At 48.3% G+C, this 25,697-nt stretch overlaps 1 protein-coding gene across 2 annotated transcripts in view; it reads left to right on the forward strand.

Annotated features, from left to right (window-relative positions):
- The window catches only part of TMEM272 (transmembrane protein 272), a 41,867-nt gene that overhangs the window by 3,387 nt on the left and 12,783 nt on the right, over window positions 1-25,697 (forward strand). Inside the window, exons 1-3 of one of the 2 annotated variants that reach the window (XM_033053386.1) lie at window positions 13,390-13,652; window positions 17,101-17,180; window positions 24,681-24,740. In XM_033053386.1, the coding sequence (XP_032909277.1) occupies window positions 17,123-17,180; window positions 24,681-24,740 (118 nt within the window). In that variant the 5' untranslated portion in view covers window positions 13,390-13,652; window positions 17,101-17,122. Of the gene's footprint in view, window positions 1-13,389; window positions 13,653-17,100; window positions 17,181-24,680; window positions 24,741-25,697 lie in introns of those variants that run through there. The other variant, XM_033053387.1, reaches the window with a different exon arrangement.

A 25,697-nucleotide genomic window follows, 5' to 3' on the forward strand; every position in this document is an offset into this window, starting at 1 on the left:
TTGTGGCCTGGAGAAGAAAATGTCCTGCTGGGAATTGCTTGAGCAGAACCTTTGAAAGAAAAAACTACATTACAATAATGTGAATAAAATCCTAGAGGTGAAGTGATGGTTCTGAAACACCAGTGCTGGGAATTAAATAAGAAAAACAGCTTAGAGAAGTGTTTACACAGAGCACTACTGGTACAGCTGCTTTTGAGGCACAAGTGGGCTTGGCAGGTTCTTTAGATCCTTCCACTCTAGGTGAGTTCTTCCTTCAGTAATCTTCAGTTCTTCAGACATCTACAATTTTTTTCTGATCTCTCCAGCCAACCTGTGCCAGATCAGCAGAGTTGCTCTTCCAAGAGAGATGTATTTTTTCACTCTGAATGTCACATCTTGACAGCCTCCACGTGCACGTTGCAGAGGTGATAAATGCAATTGTGCTTTTTCCTTTTTTTTTTTTTTAACATGGGATTTATTTTATCTGTTCCACTCATTACCACTCCAGAGAGTTAGCAGAGATCTCCTTCATGACTGAAATTCATCCTCAGTCCAGAGCTGCTTGACAGATCAGGTGCCTCCTCTAACTTCCCACTTCAAATTCCCAGCCCTTGAAAACCTTTTGCCTGTTGTCTCCCTAGCAATGCCACCCAAGCAACCACGTGGATGCAATATTTTGGGGGGAGCTACCAGCAGCCTATAACCGTACAGGTTTATGCTTTTCTCTGGCCAAACTTCTGGCTCCTCCATGCTGCACTGTGTAATGCCTGAAATTTCACCCCAGTTGTGTTGTCACCGACAGAGCCAGAGAAACATCGCTCTGCTCTGCCATGACAGAAGTGACTACCAGATCTCCTTAGAGTATTTCATGTGCTTCAAACTCTTTGCCAGAGAGAGCATACCTAATTTTAGTTTAAATGGATTTTAATTTGACATGTGCATTTGAATAACTGAGATAAATGCTTGGCTTTTCGACACTAGAATTTATCGAGTGACAAAAGCTTTTTAAATACTGTTATTTTCTGAAAGGTTATTTTTCTCTATAGCACCTAATAATAAAGCTCTAACACGTAAGAGTCCTGAATTTGTAGGAAGTTGCACTGAATGGTCTAATAGGTCATTTTCATCTCTGCCTTACATGGCAATAATAGAACAATAATAACCGAGGTAGCAAAACATTCCTACCCTAGTTGAATCAGCTGGCTTTTTTAATGAACTGGTTATTCATTGAACAATAAATATGCATGGATTTGACAGGAAAGACATAGTGCATAATTTAACTTGAGCAAAATGAAACAGGACAGGCAGTCTTATTCTTCAGTAGATCACAAAGCACTGAACTTGAGTGACAGCCTTGAGTGACAGCCTAAGAATGCCTGACAGCCACAGAAAGATCGGGTTCTTTAACAGCAATTGTAAAGGCTTCTTACATTGTGTCCTTGAGTCTATTCAGTGCTAAAATCCTGTATAGAAGGAGAATGAGCTACTAATGCTACCATTCCAGAGAAAAATTCAATACCTGGTACATTTCTCTAATACCTTTGGATGTACAGATGGTCAAATAGAGATTTGTCTCTAGAACAGCATGTACAGCTCAACCTTTGAAAGCATAAAACATCTGAGTTTGGTCTCTCAAGAAGAAATAAAAGCTGCAGTTACTGTGCCAAAGCTTGGCAGAAGGCTCTGGTACTTACATCACATAAAATCAGTGGTGGGGCAGTGGAACAGGTTGCCCAGAGGAGTGGTAGCTGCCCCAACTCTGGAAATACTCAAGGTCAGGTTGAGCAGGCATCTGCTCTTTGCAGAGAGGTTGGACTAGGTGAACTTTAAAGGTTCCTTCCAGCCCAAACTATTCTATGAAATATCACTAAATATTGACCACATATTGTGTTACAGTTGTTGAGGATTTTCTGTCAGAGGCTCCTGTATGTGCACTGGTAATACGAGCTCAGCAGATGAAAATGATCCCAGTCCCTGTGTGCACCCTCTCCTGCTCTTACACACACGCAAATATACACAAACTGATAAATTTGTTTCCCTCTTGCTGACGGACTTGCTGCCAACTTCTCCTCCAGCTTGTATTTTTTCCCACATAGTGCTGATTTCTATCATCCTTCACACTTCTTCCCTGCCCTCTGCCCATGGCAGCAAGGCTGATGCCAAAACTTCTCTCAGACAGACACCTGATGAGGGAGGCTCACCTGAGAGGGTAAATGTTCCCATCATGCTCCCAAGAGCAGTGGGACATTAAATATTCCACCAAACCTGGTGGAACAGCACAAGTTGCCTCAATAAGAATCAAGCATTAACTGTGACCCTTAAATATTGGGGATCTGACTGCTACCATTTATCAGTGTCTTATTTAGTTGATATATACTGCATTGAGTCAGGTGAGCTGAGTTCCAGATGATCTCAGCCATGAAGTTCTCACCTTCTTGTGGCTTTACCCACCCACAAATGTCTGTTGACAGGCCAGGAAACCAGAGGCGTACCTCATTCCTTAGGCTGCAGAACCTCAAAAGAATGAATGGTGTCCTGAAAACCTCAGTGCAATGGCTTTAAAGAAAATCACAGTAAAACTCCTCCTCTGATTTATACCAAGGATGACAGATGTTATTTTAGAGAACTGGTTGAAATTTATCACTACTTAAATAAAGTGTCCACTTCAGTATGCATGACTTTCAACTTGTTTCTGAGCTAGCAGAAAAATTCATGCTTTTTCCCTATGGAGATATCCCATCTCAGGACCAAAGGCCTCCACCCAGATCGACATTTTATAATCCTTAAGGCTATTTCATATTCCTGAAGGGCTTCCTTATCTTCTCCAGGAGAGTTGTTTAACTATCCACAGAATTTCTTTTTCTTCCCATAGAATGCTGTCCTTGTTCAGAAGGGCCCTGTCTTTCTCCCAGAGGAGCTAAATTTCGTTCCAGAAATTCTTATCCTGGGATTTCTCAGAGTCGTTTCCCACCATGATTCCAGGTGCTGCTGGTTTGGAGAGGGGGGATCAACCTTTTGCACTGCACTGCTCCCTGCATCCCAGATCAGCAGGTTCCCATCTGAGGGACAGACACCTCTGCCCTTTTCCCTGTGGTGCTCGAGGAACTTTTGTCTCTCTGACCCTTGGCAGTCTCCTGCCCCTTCACAGACTCCCCAAAATATTTACAGCTTCTGAAACCACATGAAACTTGAACAATGGAATGACCATGAAAATCTTATTTTCTGTTCACTAGTCTACCTCATAATTCTACAGCTAGGATTCAAAGGGCTTACAGTAATTTCACGACTATAAGGCGCACCCTTATGACTAAAATTTTTCCCTAAACCCGGAAGTGCGCCTTATAGTCCGGTGCGCCTTATCTGATCTACAAAGTTGCAAAATTTTCCACCCCGGAAGTGAGAGCCGCGAGGGGGGGCGGCGCCGCGGGAGCGCCGAGTAGCCATGGTGGGGCAGCCGCGGGCAGTCCCAGGCACAGGGAGCAGCGCGGGCTGGAAGGCGGGGGGCGGCCCCCGGCGGCCCTAGGCACAGGGAGCAGCGCAGGCTGGAAGGCAGGAGGCGGCCCCCGGCGGCCCCAGGCACCGGGAGCAGCGCGGGCTGGAAGGCGGGGCGCGGCCCCGGGCTGCCCTAGGCACAGGGAGCAGTGCGGGCTGGAAGGCAGGAGGCGGCCCCCGGCGGCCCCAGGCACCGGGAGCAGCGCGGGCTGGAAGGCGGGGGGCGGCCCCGGGCTGCCCTAGGCACAGGGAGCAGCGCGGGCTGGAAGGCGGGGCGCGGCCCCGGGCTGCCCTAGGCACAGGGAGCAGTGCGGGCTGGAAGGCAGGAGGCGGCCCCCGGCGGCCCCAGGCACCGGGAGCAGCGCGGGCTGGAAGGCGGGGCGCGGCCCCGGGCAGCCCCTGGCACGGGGAGCAGCAAGGGCAGGAAGGCAGGGGGCGGCCCTGGGTGCCCCAGGTACTGGGAGCAGCAAGGGCTGGGAGGTGTTACTGCTTTGTAACTTTGTTGTGCGCAGCGGCCTGAGCCGACGGGACCACAGTGCTGGGGGCAGTGGCGCCACAGCTGATAGGGGCAGGTGCAGCCAGCGGGGCTGCGGTGCTGGAGGCAGCGGGGCCACAGCCCGATAGGGGCCGACGGGGCCACAGTGCACCGAGCCGAGCGAGGGATGGGAGGCAGGGCAGTTGGCGCCGGCGAGCCGAGCGAGGGATGGGCGGCAGGGTAGTGGCGGCGCGGGGCAAGCCCGCCGACATGGGGGCACCCGGAGCACCAGGGAACTCTGGAGCAGCGGGGCCCTGGGGACGCTGCACGGAGTGGCAGCAGGCGTTCCCTGGCCCCGGGGACACCGCACGGAGTGGCGGAGGGCTTTCTCCGGCCCCGGGGACGCCGCACGGAGCGGCGGCGGGCATTTTCCAGCCCCGGGGACGCCGCACGGAGCGGCAGTGGGCATTTTCCGGTGCCGGGGATGCCGCACGGAGCGGCGGCGGGCATTTTCCGGCCCCGGGGACGCCGCACGGAGCGGCGGCAGGTGTTCCCTGGCCCCGGGGGTGCCGCACGGAATGGCGGATACAGGCAGGCCCGGGGGCCAATGGCTGCCGGGTTGGGGCGGGGCCTTGGCCAGCAACCGTGCGGGGGGAGCTGGGGGCGGAGCCTCGCTAAAAAAAAAAAAAAAAAAAAAAAAAAAGTGTGCCTTATAGTCAGGTGCGCCTTATCTGATCTGCAAAGCTGCAAAATTTACCAACTCCCGGGGGGTGCGCCTTATAGTCCGGTGCGCCTTATGGTCGTGAAATTACTGTAATTATTTATCCTGTTTCATTAGATTTATTACCACTTTTTGCACAGTGCCTCCAGCTCCACAGAGGGAATAGGCTGCATTATAAATAAAAACTTCCCTGTGCAGCAATTTCAGCCTGGTTTCTGTGCAAAAAAAGACTTGCTCCTGAAAGCATGGAAGAGGAGCAGCAACCCAAGGCGGGGAGAAAAAAAGGAGTAATTTCTTCTTCCCCCCTGCCCTTTCAGGGTTCAGCTGGAAAATTTCTTAGGAAAACAAAATCGCCTCTGACATGGAGGAAGCAGTCCAGGTGTTTGAACAGAAGCATTCAGTGACATTTTTAACACTGAACCCCTCTGCAGATGGTCTGTTAGAAGACAACACGTAGGAGACCCATGTCCTTTGGGAGCTGCAGGTGGAAGCTGAGGGAAATATCCCAACACACACTGGGCACAGGGCACCCAGGTGTATGAGTGAGTCCCACCTTGGAGTCTGCCTCCAATTCATGTGGCTAGGGTTTCCTTTGGATCAGAGAAAATCAGGAAATCATTTTGCTTTTATGAGGCTTCCATCACCTGAACATGTATGAAATGATACAAATAAGACTTTGAGAGCCTTTTCTCACACGGTACAATAAAAATATTGCCACTTGTTCTTTTACTGCACTCCTGGGGCAGGCTTATAAATATGTAGAGTAATTATATCAGAGTACATTTTTCAATTTAAATGCCGTTATTATCTCACAGAAAATGACTAAATTATATCATTTTGTTCCACAAGTCTGCAAGCACTCTTTTGGTTGCTATCAAAATAATTTTCTGCAGACAAATCTAAGAGTGCAGAACTAATGGCTAACAAGTCTGATGCTAGTTTAGATCTGTTCTCTGACTAGAGAGAGGCCTTATGTGAACAGATGTAAAATGAATTAGAAAAAAAATTATGTCTTTACTTGTCAAGATTCTTATTATTCCTTGCTGTTACCATCTCTTACCATCCAAAGAAATAAAGCCCCAAAGAATTGTGCCATGCTGCTGGAAAACTTACCATTCGGAAAACTCCAGAACAGAGGCACACAACACCTAGAGAAGTGCAGTCCTAATGGCAGCTGGGTCTCTGATACCCACTGGTATCAGACTACGAGCCATTGTTCACCCACAGTGACAGAATTTCACAGTTTGGAACCATTGGTTTGAAGTCCAGTGATGCTGGGTGGAGCTGGAAGGAGTCACTGAGCTCCTGGCAGGCTATGAGCCAAAATTAGTACTTAGCTCCATGCTCATACTGGTTGCTTCTGAAGCACAATAAAACCCATCTGTGGGTTTCATTACCCTCACTTAGGAAAGCTGTCTGGAAGACACAGATACACCTGAGAGGAAAGCTCTGTGGCAGGCTCTGCTCTGGCAGCACTAATCCACTGCTCCTCATGCTACATCTGTGAGTCCTAAGGTTGTTTCAGTTAAAGAGGACTTATGGAAGTGCTACTCTGAAGAGATAGCATGGTGGTAGATTGTATGGTGTTGCCATCTGGTGTGCTCCATGCATGGGACACGTTGCTTCCCAAGGTCTGTGCTGGAATCACTCGGAGCCCACCCGACACGCAAAGGAACATGACTTAGTGTCAACATAGTCCCCACTTCTGTGTGGAGTCTGATTTGAGGCATGCTAAGGTTGTGGAGTGGGAGCTGCAGCCCCCCAGCCGGGTCTGATGTATCTACACAGCACGTGAACACCTCCACGGGTTCTGCTTGGTCACTTGTCCAGCCCGGCTGTGTCCTGAGCCTGTGAGCACAGTGCCATCTGGTGAGATGCGTCTGCAGCCCAAATAAGCCTCGCCTCTAGCTCACAAACCCTTTTGGATGGGGAAACTTAAACCTAACACTCTGAGACATAATCTCATCTGGAGAAGCAACAATAGGCCTGGAATTTCACCAGAAATGGCTCATTTACATGAGTTTTCTTGCTCAGGTGTCAGCCAGAGGCTGGATTTACTACAGCCCCAACCTCAGCTGGCTCCTAATCCAGCCTTCATCCACTGCAACTAGGTCTAAAATTGAATGCTTTGGAACCTGAAGCCCAGGATATGAAGAGTCCTTGAACAGACTCAAAGGGACTCCAAAACATTGAATTTGGCATGCCATTGGATTTGTTATACTCTATCAGCTGCCTGGAGAACTGCTCCACCAAAGCTTTCCATTGCAGAGAAAGGTCTTGGGGTCCTCAGGGAATCCCCTTTGGCTCTTGCTCAAATAGAAACTGGCATGGAGGGAAATGTCTTCTTTACAAAGTGCTTAGGGCCTGCTCCAGATGCACTTTTGTCAAGCCGTGAGATATTCTGTGCATGGCAACACATGGCTGTGAGAAGTCATGACCCTGGCTGCCACCAAAAGATCCTTCTCATAAGCATCCCATGAGCACAAACTCCCACCTTGGGCCTCTCAGCTGCAGCTGACACCAGCCTTGTGGGCAGGCAATGATGATCAGGAATCAATGGGGTAATTTCTAGTTTATGGGACTTGGAGTGTCTGCATAAAGCAGGATTTTATCTTTCAAAATAGATATTTTAATGCATTACCTAAATATACACATGTCCAGATGCATAGAAAGGAGGGTTGTTTCTCCCTTGTATTAGGGACAGCACACCCCACCTCCCACCCCCAGCACAGCCCTATAGAAGCAAGAAACAAACTTCACCAACTCCTGTCTTTCCTGCCTGCACAGACCACAGGGATCACTTTAGAATCCAGCTGCAGATAACTAAACGAGGCTGTCAGCAATACGAGCATCTACACACGCTGCAGGTGTCCAGCCCCACATCACAGTGCAGGCAGAGCCAAAGCAGGAACCATTCAGGTAAATACAAATACTGGCTTCTGGAACTGCTTGAGGTGCCCTCAATTACCCCTCTTTTCAGGGCTAGCAAGACAAGACCTACATCTTTCTCTGTGGGCCAGGTGGGATGCACTTAGGGAACCACAGCAGACCATGCCTCTCAGCAGACCTTAATGAGAATTCCTGGGTAGACACCTCTATTTGAATCTCAGTTGATCCATTAGTGAGAAAGAACAAAATCCTGTTTCCCAGCTCAGCTGCACAGCAAATTTTTTTTTCCTCTTTCTCTCTTTTTCCCAGAAATCACATATTCAGACAACTGCAATGAAGACTCCTCACTCCACACACATGGATACTGCACTGAACTGCATCCTAGCTCATTTGTGGTCACTCAGCTGTTCTGTGGTATTCCTGCTTTTTCTCCTTATCATTCACATAATTACTCTACAGCAAACACATGGTTCTGTTTTCCATGAGTTAAGGCTGCAATTAGGGATTGTGCTCCTCCCTTTTGGAAGGTTAGAATTTTCAGTTCTGTTGAACAGATACGGTGTTAATTACGGTTCACTGTCCTCCAGCTGAGGAGGACGAATGCACTGAAAGGTGGCAAAAGGCATATTTCATGAGTGACAAAATGAAATTAAAAAAATGAAAATGCACAATGTTATCTTCTGCTGTCAATGGAACAGCACTTTTTATTATGTCTGTATGAAATGGGAATATTAACTCTGATATGCGGAAATGCAAATTAAACTGCTGATTTAGATTATCATATTTCAAGAATAGTAACTTTATAGGCTTTTTTTTTTTCACTCCATGTAAAACCTCTGTGAGTTATAAGCCTTTTTTGTCAACTATATCTTCTAAGTGAGAGGTTTATATTCCTGCTGTTATAGTAAAGAAGGCCTTTTGCTGCTAGGAGACTTCAGCATTTTATTCAGCTGTGGTAACTTTCCCTTATACTCTAGCACGAAGCACAATTAAGACAGAAATGTTCAGCAGCTTTATTATGCCCCTGTGTGTGGAGCTAATCTTTTTATCCCCCACTTCATTTTTCAGGGATTCCCAAAGGGTTTTGCAAACTCTACACATTTGTCTAGCACACTCTGTAGCAGCATAAACAAAGAATACATGGACTTCAAGAGGGGCATTGGCTTTTATATTTTTAGTACAGTAAATTCACGAATACAAGCCGCACTGACTATAAGCCGCATCTCTGGGTGTTGGCAAATATTTTGGTTTTTGTCCATAGATAAGCCGCACACGAATATAAGCCCCTCTGTCGTTCGCAGCGAGGACCCGCGTGCAATTAGTAACAGAACGGCGGGAGGGCGGGGTTTACTGGCTGAGCTAAGGCTGTGCAGGCTCGGCCCGCTAGGGGCCGCTGACGGGGCCAGGCGGGCCAGCACGGTGCTGCAGCTCGGGGCCGGCCGCCGCTGCCACTGGGCTCGGTCACCCCGGGTCGGCGCTGCCCTGCGGTGGCAGGCAGGGACGGAGCTTCCCCTGCTCCTACGGCAGCGGCGGCGGGCGGGGACGGAGCTTTCCCGCGCCCGTGGCGCCGGCGGCGGGCAGGGACGGAGTTTCCCCGCTCCTGCCGCGGCGGCGGCGGGCGGGGACAAAGCACCCCGTCGGCTCCCCGAGCCGCAGCAATGGCTGCGCGGGGCTCCCGTCGGCTCCCCGGGCCACAGCAATGGCGGCGCCGGCTTCCCCCCCCTTCCCCGGGCCGCAGCAATGGCGGCGCCGGCTTCCCCCCCCTTCCCCGGGCCGCAGCAATGGCGGCGCCGGCTTCCCCCCCCTCCCCGGGCCGCGGTAGGGGCGGCCCGGGTCCCCCCTCTCCTCCCCGGGCCGCGGTAGGGGCGGCCCGGGTCCCCCCTCTCCTCCCCGGGCCGCGGTAGGGGCGGCCCGGGTCCCCCCTCTCCTCCCCGGGCCGCGGTAGGGGCGGCCCGGGTCCCCCCCCCCTCCTCCCCGGGCCGCGGTAGGGGCGGCCCGGGTCCCCCCCCCCCCCTCCCCCGGCCGCGGTAGGGCCGGCCCGGGTCCCCCCTCTCCTCCCCGAGCTGCAGCAATGGCGGCGCCGGGCCCCCCCCCCCCGTCTCTCCCCTGGGCTGTGGCAGAGGAGGAAAGAGAGCTCTCCCGCCTCTCTCCCCGCCCCCCGTTCTGCCTACACGGAGCCAGGCTCCACCCGCGGTGCAACAAAGTAGCGATTTGTAACAATCGCAAAATGCCGACTTTGCAGCTGCTCGGCTCAGCACTCTGGCAGGCACTTCTGAGGTTGTATTAGCCGCTCCTGATTATTAGCCGCATTTCCGGTTTAGGAGCAAAATCTTAGTCAAATTGGTGCGGCTTGTATTCGTGAAATTACTGTAATTCCACTTCCTCTTACTGCAAGCTTCAAGAATACTGGAATTTCCCAGTTAATATTCTGGGCTTGTCAGTAAATTTTGCTCACAATTATTTGTGCTATTTGTTACTTTGGTGGATAAGCAGGGGAACAGAGGACTCAAAAATTTAAAGAAATTTATTTATTATTTAAAGGAATATTTTCTGTACAGAGAACAACACACAGGTTCACCTCCTGAACTAGCAGTGAGAGAAAATCTCTGATGAATGCCATTCAATAAAAATAAAATAAATTTTCATTTGTTTGTTTTTGTTTTTCTATAGGAAACCAGTAATCATTCATAAGCAATGGAATTAGTAACTTTTCAAACACTGTAGTTTTGATTTAGCCTGGCTTTCTATAGACACACACCGTGTGCATTTGTTGCCCTGGGTTCTGCTGTCTGTTTGTTCCCTCTAATATCTTGCAAATCTATTTGCCAATTTTGATTGAATTTGATGAAGTAATTGAAGACTCAGTGATAGAAGCAAATGAGGTGAGGACATCTGGCTCATTGCCATGCCTCAGATGGACATGGGCTATGGACCCAGGGAACATCTACTGTTACTTTCCCAGGATTATCCTCTGGTATCTGGGGCTGGAGGTTCACAGATATCCCAAGCCACAGCTGCTTCCTTTGTGTCTTGTAATCTTTCCTACAAAACCAAGGCAAATCTAGTCCTATTATTGTGTGATAAATATTTAAAGTAGAAAAAGAGACCCTTTCAATAACCTGACTGAGTGAAAGCTGCAACACGAGCAGTTATCCCTTACTAGACTTTACTAAAGTTACTCTCCATGGAGGTTATCCAGCACACTTTGTGTTTTGCCTCTCTATTCCTTAGGCCTTGATTACACTGTGATAAATTATCCTGAGTAAAGGAAAGTGTGAAGCAGACAGTCTGATATTTTCTCATTTTCTGCCTTACCTCTTGGGCCTTGCCAAGTAAACTGCCATGGAGACCAGCACATAAACATCCCTTCCCAAAGACAGTCTTGTGGGAAGAAACCAAGGAACTGAAACATCCACAGTAGCAGGTTTCACCTGGCACTGTAATTAACAGTAACAGCCACACAAAACATTTTCTCAGTGAAACACATGGAGGGAAAGTGCCTGGTCTGATCCTCTGTGTGTCAGTAGGCAGAAGTATTTCACAGCTTCTGCCCAGCATCAAGCTCTGCATCTTCCCAATAATCCCAGGGGATGGAAATGGTCACTTTGTGGTTCTCAGAGCCCAGGGGACTTCGGGCTGGGCACACAGTGACTCACTGCATCAGTAGCACTTCTAGTCCCAGTATCTGCCTAAGGCTGCCTTAAAATTTTCCTTTAAAAACACCAGAATCAAGCAATTTAATGGTACTACCAGATGTCTCTGTCAACACTGGCTACACTTGCCACAGGACCTCTTGGTCCCTGCTATTTTTTTCTATGATCTTCTTGTGATGGTTGAATGTTATAATTTCCAGGATTCCCACAGGCGATCATTAAAATGCTGGCAAGTTGGTATTGATGATTGGTTTCCACAGCACAAGCAGAGTATTTCTCAGCAGATAAGTACACATTTTTTGCCTTGAACAGTGAAAGAAATGTACACTGAATTTCTTTCCCACTGGCTGTTTATATTTCAATACACGAGGATAATTTATACAAGAAAATGTAACATTCATGAAAAAATTGTGCAGGAGATGGGGGGCTATTTCTATGTTGACTTTGATTTCTGAGTCATCAAGTTAGGAGAAGGTCCTGTGGCAAAAGTGTTCACCCTATACAGAGGGTGAAAATAAACTGAATATGAACAAACACTGGCATCTCTTCATGGCATCTCCACATGGCCCTTTCCCTCTCCATGCTAACCATTACGAACCTATGAAAATTCATGGTGAGGTGCAACCCCTTCCAAAAAGGCACCTGGTGAAAAAACCCCAGACATGTATTATGTGGGGATGCAAAAGTCCCTCCTGGTCTGAGGGGGGGGCTGTGTTTGAGGAGAGCATTCTCTGGCTTGTGCTTTGGTGGCAGCATCACAGAGTCCTTTGCTCAGCTCAGCCCGGGACCTCAGCAGTCACAAGGAGAGCAGCACACAAGCTGGAATGCCCTGGGTTAGGATGTGTGACCGTGGGGCATCACCTCAGCAGACACAGGCAACCCACACTTGCCTCAGAGCTCTGTGGAGGGTGAGAAAAAGCACCCCAAAAGCAGGCAGAGATATTGGACATAACTGAAATCCTTGCTGATGCCCAATGCCAGCCACTGGCCTGGAAATAACCACTGGAAAAAACGGCTTTCTCTGCTGGAAGAAGCTTTATTACACTGAAGGAAAGAAGAACTAGGAGCACAGAAAGCCCAGCTGTCCACTTGGATGGTGTGTCTCTTCCAGCACCAGTGGAGAGCACCAGAGCCTTCCAGAAGTGTCTCCCTGCTCCCTTCATTGCCTAGACAGAGTGCATGGCTTCCTTGTCTAAGTGCTCAAATAAATCCCTGCTTCAGTCCATGGATAAAGGCCAGAGGCTCACCTTCTGCTTCACTGCCAAACTTCCTCCACCAAAGTTTTCACTCTGCAAGGCTATGGCAGTCAGGCAGTCACACCACCATGAGGTCAGGGCTTTTTGGAGATTGGACCTTGCTGCAGGGAAAAGCACAGAGGGTTTAAGAACCAGCCCGTGGCTGTGGCTGTGTCTGTCCATGTGCTGGCTCAGCAGCATGCAGAGTTACCCATCAAACACGATCATTTGCTTTACCTTGGCTGACCCAGTGTGGACCCATTTTCTTAATGCAAAACGTGTAGCAGTGGGAGTTACATTGGTGGCAACTGTGCAAACCTGGCAGCTGAAGGCAGAACTGTTCCTTCTGAGCTAGAGCAGGCACTTTGCAGGCACTAATGCAGCAGGTAACCTTTTCCTTCTTGTGGGGCCTTCCTGAACGGACTCAAAACACACATCAATCTTTATTAATGCTGTCACTCCTCCTGCTGTCACTCCTCCTGCAGAGGTGCTCTCCCTCAAACCCACTTTTCCTTGTGCAGAAACAAGGGCTTTCCAGCAGATTATGCATACCTATAATTACACCTGAGATGCCAGATGGTCACCTGCTGATGGGAAGGCGATTTAGCAGGTAACCACCTAAAAAACAGATCTCTGCCAGAGTGACACAAGACATAAATGAGCCAGCAGCTAAGGTGATACCTCTGGCAGCTTGTGAAGAGCTCTGTCAGCTGTACTGATGGGGAAGGGGGAGAACTGCATGAAGAACAAACCAAGTACTTATCACTCTCTACTGAATAAATAATTTTTCCCCCTCTAATGTTGTTGGTTTGTTGGGGTTTTTTTCCCCCCCTCCTGTACAGTCACAGCTGTGTGGGGTCCTTTGCTTCCCCCTGCTGTCACCCTGAAACGGCACAGGGTGGGCTGTGGCTCCAGCCAGCCGTGGGAGTGGGGAAATAATGAGGATGGGCTCTGCCGGCAAGCGCTCCCGCATCCCGCAGCTCTCCCGGCGCTGCCGTCGAGAGCCGTGAGAGCGGGGGGCCAGCGGCAATAAAAGGCAGCGAGCCCCGCTCCGTGCCACGGGCACAGTCCCGGGGAGCCGAGCACAGCTCTGGGGTCCCGCCGACAGGGCTCTCTCAGCTGCCTTCCACCGCACGCTGCATCTTGAGGTTCCTCTGCCCCGTCTCCCTCTCGTGCAGGTGAAGGGATTTGGCAGCCACAGCACTCAGGTAAGAGGGGTTTGCTGGGAAGGGGACAGTGTGCTGGCATAAAAGCCAGCGTGGGGCTTTATGGTTTGTTAGGAAAGCGGATCTGGAAGAGGACTTTGCTCTGAATGTTTCGGAAAAATAAGAAGAAATCGTTCCCTCTAGCAGTCCTTAGGGAAGAGCCCTTGCTCCAGAGGGTTTTGCTGGCCCATGTGTACCTCCTGTGTCCCAGCAGGGACCCCCTGGCAGTCAGAAGCCATCAAGTGAGAACTGGGATCTTAGGAAGTCCCACCAGTTCTGCCTGCTGTGTCCACCAGCGCAGAGTGCAGCACCTGCATCTGGGAGAGGGAAGAGCTCAATTGGAACAGTCTGAACAACATAGCACAAGTGTGGACGTGGCTCTTGTTTGGGCTGACACATGGTAGGGCCAGCCTGAAGTTGTCTTTTGGCTTTGCTGTAGGGTAGTCAGACAGCGCTGACCTTCTTTTGACTCCTATTACCTAAAAATTTAGGATGAGAATAATGACCAGAAAAATAGTTTAAAACTAAAACTAGCTGAAATAACAAAGGAAACAGGCTGGAGGGTCTGTGCTACACACACTTCTCACTGCTGCTTGTGAGGAACAAGGAACTGGGTTACAGCAGGAGGTAGTAAACACACAGCATGTGCTCTGGGTGGGCAAACCTGGCTGCTGACCAGCAGCAGGGAGGGCACTCAGTGAGGAGCATTGGACAGCCTGGAAGAGGCACAGGGGTGCTGTGACACGTGTGGCTCAGTTGCAACCTGCCACCCTGAAAAGCAGCTGTATGGAGAGGCTCCAGCCTCCTACAAGGGCTTCAGAGGCTTGTCCCCACTGCTTGCTGTCCCTTCTTACCCAAGGGCAGGTCCCTTTGCACTGGGGACACCAACTCAGGGAAGGACTGATGGGAGGAGGTCCAGAAGTTGGCTTTGGTCTTTAACTTTTTTTCCTAGTTGTGGCTGAGTTTTATGTTTTGCATATGATTTTCCCAACTCACTATCAAACTGGGAGCAGGTGTGCAGTATGGGGCAGGACACCTTCCTGCCCTTGTATGCCACCAATCTTTGTGCTGTGCCAGTTTCAGGTTCCTGCGAGTTTCAGTGACAATTTCCCTGTTTCAGCTGCGAAACAAAACAGTTCTGCAGCTGCCTGGCTGCTGAATTTCACTTTAGAATGCTCATACATTGGCATGAAAGAAAATAATCCTTAATACTCACAGCAGCTTCTGCAGAATCACCAAAGGTGTGGGGGAAAGGGGCAACACCTTTTTATCTGGCAAATATAGTGACTTCTCTGAAGGATTTGTCACTCCCGGAGAAATCCAAGCCAACGTGTGAGGAAGGTCTGAAACCATTACCTGGTGTGTTGTGTCCTTGTGTGAACGTACTTTGTGCACAGCCATCATGAAATCTCCTTTATCTCACCTGTTAGAACTGCACACACAGAGCTCTGAGTCACTCCTGGACTCTGTCACTAGGTGGTGACATGCTTCCAGATACCGAGTCCTCCCTCAGTTTATCTTTCTTCTTTCAGTGTAAAAGACCAGTAAATAAAGACAAAACGTCCAGTTTATCCTCAGCTTATAGAAACACAGCATTCCCAGCCACAATTAATTCTGCTTAAGATAATTTTATATTTAACCGATTTTTAATATGGCATTGGATTGATTAATATTGTTACTGTAAGAATTACTGCTGTAAAAGTAATTTTAGTTATAAACAGTTACATAAAGATTAATATTCCTGATCTCTGCATAATTTAGAACATCTTTTTCAGTAGCTGTTGCAGATGCAAAATGAATGCCTGAATGCATCTTCTAGGAACAAACCTTTGAGAGTTTTAAAGTTAATGTGTTATTTGGTTGGGAAAAGTACTAGTTTCCCTTCCTTCTGTTTTCCCTGAGCATGCAACAGTGCTTACTTTTCCTTTAAATGCTCATCAATAGTTACAGCCTGTAAGCACAGTATTTGCTCTCCTGAAGAAGGTTTGGTGGCTGGTATGAGATGCATGCACTCACCAGAGGTCAGGCACTCATACATAATTTCCATTCCAGTCCATCGTTTAAAACTGATGGAGACATCCTCTGGGATATGAAGATGAGAGCTGGAAAAGGAGAGCTAAATTCCATGAGACATCTGATGAGATCAGGCACATTAGAAACCTGATTGTATTTGTTGGTGGCTGGCTGCAGCCTGCAAGGGTTACTGACCTGCTGAGATGTCTGGGAATGCCTCAGTCCCTGACTCTTGCTTGGTCCCTCACCCACAGATAAAACCACACCTGCCTCTATTAACTGCCAGGAAACACAATCTGCAATGCCATTATGCAAGGAGCAAATCCCATCCCCTTCCCCATGACAGCAAAGGGTCCTGTCTGGGCTTGGAGACAGCCTCCTCTGCTTAGCCATGACTAATAGGGCTTGGACAGACTTTGGAGAGGGGTATGGCCATAGATCAGCTGGTTGAACAAGTCTGTCTTTATCTTCAACACATGCCTGGGACCCTGTGGTCCCTAGTAGGCTCTGGGCCAAGCTGGACACAGCATTGCATGAGAAAGCCCTAGGGTGGATTTCATGTTAACTTAGAACACAATGAGGCTAAGCTTAAAATACTGCTCTTTAACCATTAAGAAATCTAGAGGCTATTTTGAGGCAGGCAGGAATGCAGCTTCCCTTACCCTGGCCTCCTCCACACACACCTTCCTCTGTCACACAGCTGCTGGTGGTGGCAGACTTGTGGTGACCCTGGCCAGAAGCTGAGGCTTGGAGCGTGTGTGTCTCTGTGTGTGTCTCTGTGTGTGTGTAAGAGCCTTCCCCACTCCCATTGATGTGGGATGCTACTTAACTGGCTGGTGCTGTCTGAGGGCCGACCTTGGATGCCTGGCTGCTTGCTCATCCCTCACACCACCTTTTCCAAGGAGCTACTTTCTAATCCAGCTACTTTTCAGTCAAAGGCATGTTGTTCTGGGCTCCCTGTGGTTTGCAGTTTTTATTCCATATTCTTCTTCAGAATCCTCTTTGACCTTAAAACTCTTTTCATCCTCTCTCCTCCTTTTTTTTTAATTAATTTTTGCTCACTAGTTAATTCATGCTGAGGTTTGTGTAGCAAACCCCACCTGTTTCCCTGGGTTTTCTCATAACAAATACTCTGCCCTGCCTGAAACCCAAAGTGAAGATAGGACCTTCCATAATTTTCAGGAAGATAGCATGAATACTTCTCCCCCAGCCTCCCTGTGACCCCAGAGCTTGAGCATCATCACCAGCAGGCAGCCTGGAGCTACTGGAAGGCGTGCCTACCTCTGGGTATGCCACACTGCTGGCTGGGTTTGTGCATGCTTGGAGTTCTTGAGGGTAGTGAAAGCCTGCCAGCATGTGTGAGTACTCTGAGTCAAGATACTTAGTAAGGTAAAGACACTTTTTTCTCATAGCCATATTAATTTTTCTGTCTCCACAGGCACCCCAAAAGGCTCACCACAATGGCTGCTGGCCTGGAGAAAGCCTGCCACCGATGCATATCCAAAATTGCCAGCAATGGTAAGGCAGTTCTGGTACCAATTGCCTCACGTATTTAGGCAGCTCTGTTGCTAAGCCAGATATATAAAGGAATCACGATGGTACCAAGTCCCACCTGAATCTTCCACTGAAATTTCCTTTCTTAAACAATTTTGGGTACTGATGGAGTGTGCAATAGCAACTTGACCCTAACGGCAGCTGCCTGTAGCAGTATTTGAAGTACAGCACCAGCATGAAATTTCAAAGAAATGCAAACACCACCACGAACCTAAATACGGGCAGCAACAGCCTAAGCACAATAATGTGTTTGCCTCCTTTTTGAAGTGTTACCTTACACACAGTGGAACAGAAGCATCCACAGGGAAAATCACTTTGTGAGGAGCAGCACAGCCAGCCTGGGAACAAACTCTCCTAGGAGCGATTCCTGCCAAGCAAAACTGCTGCCAGCCTGTGTGATGGCACAGGAATACAAGTCTGGGGATGGAATATTGTCAGAAATATCCCCCTTTCACCCAGTGAGATTTGGGACAGGTTATTCTTCCCTCTGCTTCCCTGGCACAAGGGCCACTGCAGGTGTGGGTATCCCCCATAAACAGCCCCTTGCTGTGGGTTGGAAGCACCAGTTATCTGGACAGAAATTCTTTTGCATGTCAACCTGGGCTTGCTCAGGTTTTAAAGCAACTGGTTCTTCCCACCCAGGGTGGAGGACACAGAGGGCTGTGATGAGCTGACAGCTGGTTGAACAGCCTGGTTCTTGCTGTCCGAGGAGCAACACAGCACAAAGTTGACCTGGGCTGGGGCTCTGCGAGCTGCACAGAGGCAGAGGAGAAATACACCTCAGAGTTGGGGTTTTGTAAGATCAGGGAAGCAGTGTCCTCGGCAGGAGGTTAAAATCCATGGGTTTTAAAGCAGCTTACTCCTGCTGACTGCATCTCCTTTTCACTCTGAGTTGCAAGTGCCTTTTGCTTTCACTTCTAGGCAGTAGCAATTACTAATTCCACTCAAATACAAGAAGTAGCAAACAAACACCTTGACCACTCATCATAGTTGATACTTTACCCACACTAATTGCTGCATTTGCCAGTCTAGGGTGTCATCTTGGGGTTTTCTATATTCCTGATCTCTGCTTTATTTGCAAGGCTCTCAAAATTCAGAATGAACTTTTATTAATGATTAAACCCCTCAACTCCTTGCTGCCTTACAACCTGGCAGAGAAAATCAGGCCAAAGGGACATAAAGATCAGTCCAGGCCTCCCTGCAGAAACCTGGCATAGGTAGGGAAGGAGAGGATATTTTCTGGCCCACTTTTTCATCATGCTCATCACTGCCCCAGGGGAAAGGACGACTGGGGAGTGATGGAAAACAAGGAGTGCAGAGCATATACCCTCATTACACCCTGACAAGCACCTGGGAGTGGAATTGGGATCCAACTGGTCCCTGTGGGATCCTTCACATCCTGCACAAAGGATATGCAGGGGGGATCTGGACCCATTGGTGAATATCACAATTTAGACGTCTAAAGTGGTATTTTCTCTGATTTTTATTCCTAGTGTCTACAAACAAAATGTTACTGCTCCCTGCTATTAAATTACCACTGGAACTTCAATGATGAGAGAGAAAATAATTAATCCTTCTGAATTTTTTTTGAAAGACTGGGATTAGTTCTGATCTCAGCTATGCTCTTCTACACCAGAAGCATCCTCTTGGGTACCTGAAAAGTTACCCACGAGTGAGGAACTCAGAAATACCATTCCAGAAAAGTATCTTCAGGTTCTTATCATGCTTAAGGTCAAAATAAGCTCAGCTTTAGCTATGGATCAGCTAGTGCATCCAAAATTGATTTTATTTTCATTAAAATGCAAGCCATCATGCTCATGAAGTGCAGTGATGCTTAATTTCACTTTTCCTCATCATCATGTATATATTTTTCAAAGAGCTTTTCAGCAAAACCCCACATTTGTACCTTTAGTCTCCTGGTATTTAAATAACTCCCAAGAGCCAACCCACCTGTAGTGCATCTTTTCGTTCTTGGTGTAGCAATTTAAGTTCAGTCTTCAATTTACTGACCAAAATAAAAAAGCCTAATCCACTACCCTGAGTCTACTGCAAAGCAAACTGAATGGCTCTACATGTAATGCCTAGATATTGTTTTAAAATTACTTCTGGAAATTATTCACAAGGGGCCAAATCCAGAATTTAGACCATGGCACAACTGTAGTTCAGTATCCAGAGGTATAACATAAAATTCAGGCCAGACACTCTGCAATATTGTTCAATCCCCAAAGCATCTACACCTACAACATAAATTTTAGGTGATGTGATGCTGATATCTGGGTACCAAAGTTCAATTCTGCAGTAATTAAACCTTGCCTAAGCAAAGAGTGGTGGAACACAGCAAACAGCTGGTGGCCCTGACCTGGGATTTGGTCAGTTTTGTCACACTTCCCCTGCCTCAAATGGTGGCTTTGCACTGGAACTAGAGGCCTCCATGGGAATGGCTGTTCCTTACCCTGAATCCTCCAGCTTCTGAGTATCTAATTTGGTCAAGGGATTAAATCACACCAGGATGGGATTCCATTCATCCCCAGAGACTAGTCCATCAATATATCTCCTTGCTATGATATTTAGCCTCATGAACAGAGCAGTCTTTGGTTTTGCTCAGGTTTGTGACATGTCTGTACTATTCAGATCACTCACAGGTCTGTTTTTGAGTGCTCAAACCTTGTTGTTATTTTCTCATTTGATGGTGGCTAGCCAAGCTAAACAGATTTAATTATTTTCCTTCGTGTTACTTCATTCAAGCCTTTTCTGCACATTCCATCTGAGGTAGTGACATTTTCCTGTGACTTGAAAGCACATAAAGACAGACAGTATCCACTGCTACCAAAATCATGGGCTCATCCCTGGTCTGTAAAACATACAGCCTTACTGGGGCTTCTTCCTCAGAAAGATCCATCAAGGCTTTGCCACCATGACACCCTCACAGGCTGCATTCTTTCTTTCTCCAAGTGCCTATCAGTCAGATACCTGCCTGCAGAGACCATGAAGGAATAAAACATGGACGAAAATACCTGCTCCCCATCTGCATTCCAGCCTGTTACACCACCCATGCTGCAGTGCAGCACACTGTGACACTGCTTGCTAAGCTACTGTACTACCATCTGCATCTGCCTCAGGGCATCAGCAGGCATGGGGCCCTGCCAACTGAATTTGACCCGAATTTCCTAACATCCAGACTGCTGGGAGTCAGGCCCTTCAGAGCAGCATTCCCACAGGGTGTCCAAAGGGCATACTGTGAATTTTCACACAGTTTTGCTCCTCAGCTGGTTCATGCAGATAAATCCTGGGGTAACTGCAGAATTGTTTGGAAGCTGGTAGCTTATTATTTTTTTATCCAGAACCTGACATGCTAGAGAACAAATAGCACTTGGGAATGATGGTAATGTAACCAACACTTCATTTATTACTGTATTTATTATCAGAGAGATTGTCACTCTTCTGAGCAGCTTGCACTACAGCTGTATTAACATAATATTGAGAAGAGCAAGCAGATTGAGATTTATATTCATAAATTGCTTCTGAAAATCATGTGAAGACTCTTACCTGAAAAGAAAGAAACTTTTCTCTCTCTTAAAAGTACAGTAATTTCATGACTATAAGGCGCACCCTTTTGACTAAAATTTTGGCCGAACCCAGAAGTGCGCCTTATAGTCCGGTGCGCCTTATATATGGACAAAGTTCGGAAATTTGCCAACCTGGAAGTGTGGGCTGCGAGCCACGGAGGAGCCGGCAGGGCCACGGCTGCCAGGTGGAGGCGGTGTCACAGCTGCTGGGTGGAGGTGGGGCCTCGGCCAGCAACCGCGTGGGGGGAGCCGGCGGCGGATCCTCGCTGCAAAAATAAAGTGCGCCTTATAATCCGGTGCGCCTTATATGTCAGCAAAACTTTGGAAATTTGCCGACACTCGTAAGTGCGCCTTATAATCCGGTGTGCCTTATAGTTGTGAAATTACTGTAAATAGAGACAGCCTGAGCTGACCTCAAACTTTCAAGTGCTTGGAAAACTTGTGGCAGTAAAGTAAAGTTTGAGGAGCCCATGGGAGAATTGGTGTCAGCACTAATACTGCTCCAGATCCCAAGCAAATTCCAGAGGGCAACAGGCTGTGTGTCCAGAGGCCAGGCACAACAAGGGAGTGGCAGAGGACTGGGAGGAGAGCTGCAGTGCAGGGGCATGGCTGTGGAAGATGCAAAGGTTCAGGCACCAGACAGGAGAGAGACCATGACATACAGCCAAAATGTCAACAGCGATCTCAAGTGCATTCACTTCTGTGCCGAAATCCTGGCAAGAGGAGCTTGGCCAAGCAGCACATTTGTATCAGCTGACTGTACTGCTGGGCAGGAGACACAAAACCTGCACCCACTGATCCAATTTTTGTGACCACAGGTTTCAAGGAATGTGCAAGATATTCAGACACTTGTTCTCTTCTTCCTCTGTTGTGACCCCAGACACGAGCTGTTCCCTTCATCCCTCTCCCGGCATGTGAGGATCCCACAGCAGGGCTTCACCAGTGCCCCAGCAGGCGCTGCCCTGCTGGTACAGAGCTGTGAGTTCTGCCTGCTGCCTGGCACCAGCTCCTTGGAACAGACACCCTTTTGAGGCCTGACTGGAACACTTCCCTAGCTGTGTGTGTTTTTACAGACTATCACTTTTTTGCTGCTTGTTCCGGGAGTGGGGCTCAGAGGCTTCTCTGAGCAGCCTGTGAGGCGATATCGCCGATATAAACACGCCACAAGCCCCACGTGCGGAGCTGCCCGCACAGCAGCATCCTCTCGGCTGAGCTGCGCTACCCTGCGGCAAGTGCCATTTGCTGGAGCAATTTGTCTTCGGACCAGAACGGGGCAGCACAGCCCAGACAAACCCAGGCAAAGAATGCATGTATCCCAGCTGAGCAGCATTTCTGTGAAACCCCCACACATCTAGGGAAAATCAGTTTTTAGTGCTGCTAGCGACACTGAGAGTGGCTGCAGAGCCCTGCCAGTTATGTAGGCAATTGCTGAAGAGTCTCACTTTGTTAAACATGGATCTGGAAGCCTTCCCAGACTATGCATCTGCCCCTCCAATTCGAGACCTAAGAGGCTGTAGCTGAATGGGGAGATAATGAGTAAATACATTCCCAGCTACTGCTTTGGGAGAGGAATTAATGAACCATTATCTTTTTCTCTTGAGCTCTGAGTGGTCTCTACCTCCCATTTCTCCCCTCCACAATCGGGCTGTTGGGTAGATGTCAGCCACGGGCAAACACGGACACCTGTGTGCCAGATGTGCAGCCTCTCCTGCACATGAGCTCCCTGAGCCTTTTCCAGAGCTTACTGCAGCATCCCTGCCCGGGGTCAGGCAGACCAGGCACTGCACAATTAACAAATGGCACCATGCCTCCTCCTCCTCCTCCTCTCGGGCTTCTGATCCCTTCCCGTGCAGCATGGGCAGGGACAGGAGGCAGCTACGAAATCACAGGCAGAGGGGTGACATCGCTTCCAGGGCTGTGCTGCAATCACAGCACTTGTGGCAACACCAGGCAGTCGGTGCAATGCCTGCAGAGCTGAGCTGCACCCCTTTGGGCACCAGACAAATGAGTTGCCCAGCCTGCGGGCACAGCTTGCCCACCAGTGATGTTGGGAGCCCAACTCATTTACAAAACCATTACTTCTTAATATGAAAGAATAGTCGAGATAACTCAACAGGCAAGAGGAGCTATCACAAAATGTGACATCTTGAAAAGGGAGGCTCTAGGCTGAGTTGTTCTAATGAGAGGCTGTCAGTGGTTGAAAGAGCTTAGTCAAGTGTAGGACACTATTCAAGCAGAGGAAGAATTTCTGTACTGTGCAGCATTCAAGAAATAGGAGTCTGAGGAAAAATGAGAGGGGGAGAGAGACAGGGAGACAGAGAGACAGGCCGACAGGGAAAGGAGGAGGGGGCTGCACAAAGGAACAGAAGCGCTTTCTTCAGCTCAAAATATCCTCAGTCTCTCCCAGTTCGTAGAGATAACAAACAAGGTACTTCTGAGAAAGATGTCTCCCAAGCACTGAAGTGTAAGATCCTGGTTCTCTGTGGAGAAAACACGAGCAGTATGTGGGGGATGGTGTGTTCCCATGAAAAGTGTCTGCGAGTCAGAAAGCCTGGTGGATCTGCTCTGAATTTTGATGCTGCTCCTATGTCCTCTCTCTGTTTCTCCTTCTGTAAAGCAGAGGCAGTGATGCTGCCGTTTTTCTCTAAGGCAGGCTGAGGGTCATTTTGGCAGTGCTGCAGAATTTCCAGAGCGGCACTGTCCGCAGGGTGCTGGCAGTGTCCCTGCTCCTGCCTGGCCACGGGGACACCATAAGCCTTGCAGAGATTGCAGCTCTCTGGCATGGGGAACTGTGGGACACAGTTTACCCGGGGAAAGGGCAGGTCCCAAGCCAACTCCAAATACTCGCTCCAAGATTTTTTTCACAAGCCTCCAAGGAGACAAGGAGACGTCCTATTCCTTTTCTAATCCGTGCCCTTCTCAGCCCCTCTGCAATCTATGCCCACCTGCGCTTTGGCACCCTTAGGCACCCACTTGAACCCTGAGCCATGTCTGGAAGGGCTCTGCAGGGACACTTGCCGCAGAATGTCCTCATTATATTTTACTCTCATTTGGCAGGGCATCGTTTCACTTTAATGTTGCCAAGTGTTCATGATTAGGCACAGAGGTGACAGCTCTTGTGAGACAGGCTGCTCACACTGTTCTTGACACCAGTGTTCCTCACACACTGTGAAGGTAAACATTCATCCTCTGCAGCACCTGGCTGTGCAGGGGAAATATCAGGGCTCAGATACACCAGCAGCTCTCCAGGGAGTAAGTAAGCACCTCAGGTCCACTCCTCCACCTGCAGGGACAGTTTATGTGCACGCCTAAGAGCATCCTTCCACACAGCTTCAGCTGATCTATCCCAATGACAAATCCCACTCCTTGCAGCAGGGCTGCTGCCTTTGCATTCATGAGCTAAGCTGGGTCAGGAGTTAGACCAGCCAGAAACTATTCATATCTGTGATAAAGACAGTTTATTTAGCTATCAGTGAAAACTAAGTGGAATGGCATTAAAGCTGCTATTTGCTTAGCAAACAGATACGGCTCATCAGTTGCCATGGATTAGCTGATGCAAAATTACTTGTTATTGCAAAGTCACTTAGCAGTGCCTCTGAAAAGGATGCAGGATAAGGCAGCAGTGGATGACTCCTTGCCCTTGCAATAAGACAAGCTGCAAGTAGTAGCTGCAAAAGCAGTTTGTGTCTCTCACTGCACCCTGGAAGTGATAAAAAGTGCTGGTCCCATCACCGCAGAAGCTGCACCACAGAGGTGATATTTCCACCCCATCAAGTGCGCTGCATTTCTTCCTACACAGTTGTGTGGATACAGAATATCTGTAAAGAACTGGATGGAAATGCTGGCCTCTAAACTTGAACTAGCCCAAATAACAGTGTCTTTCTTTTCTCCTTCACAGCATGCTTTATATTTGGGCTCCTCGCCTTCCTTGCCTTACCACTATCCATGACTTTTATAGGTAAGTTGACTACTAAAGCAAATTGAAAATAGAAACTTCCTGGCACTGTGTGGCAAGTTAACACATCTGGTGGAAGAAATGAGCTGGAAGATTCAGAGTTTCCAGCTATTAAACCTGTGTCTTGAAACTTTAGCTTCAGACAGCATCTCAGCCCACACTCCATATCAGGGAGGAAGGACTACTTGAATTGTGACCCTGTTTATCTTTAAAACCCCTCCAGTGTGTTTTACCTCAAAATCCAGCTTTGTCTGTGGGAGGAAGCTGAGAATCTGACACATGAGAAGATTTCATTACTCAGGATCTCTCTGTATTAACTACCTTGCAAAAAATTGCAGAAGCATAGTGCTGGAAGGGAAAAAGAGATGCTGTAGGCTGCTATTTCTCCATCCTTTTGAAACTCAGACCTGGTTTTTGGTTGATCTGTCTCTGTATAACCCCTTGAAGGCTGGATTTGTGAGTAGAATTTTAAGATCAAATATTTAAGAAATGAAAATCCTTTGAGCTGCAGAATTTTAAACATTTTTAAACTGCATAAGGCACCTCTTTTCTTAGGCATTACCTTTCCCTTACTATTAACATAGATTTTTATTTTTTCTTTAACACTTCAGTGCTCCCTTTGAGCCTTTCACATCCTCTATATGGGTTGTGAACCCCACTTGAGAAACATCAGTAGAGACACCAATCCACCTCTGCTTCTGGCAGGCTCACATGCTCACAGCATTCCTGATAGAGGTCTGACTTGCCCTTGCTCGAGGAAATTCCATGGCTTCCCAAGGAGGCTATTTCAACATTTTACTGCTCTCGAAGACAAAATATTTTTCCCCATATCCAACCTAAATCTTCCCCATGGCAAATTAAACAGATTACAGCCTGTCCTGCCCACTGTGGTCACAAAAACATATTGATCACTGTCCTACTCAAGAGATCCTTTGAACTGTTTGAAGGCTGTTATTATAA

This window comes from Catharus ustulatus, chromosome 2 (assembly GCF_009819885.2).
Source record: "Catharus ustulatus isolate bCatUst1 chromosome 2, bCatUst1.pri.v2, whole genome shotgun sequence".
Classification (NCBI taxonomy): Eukaryota; Metazoa; Chordata; class Aves; order Passeriformes; family Turdidae; genus Catharus; species Catharus ustulatus.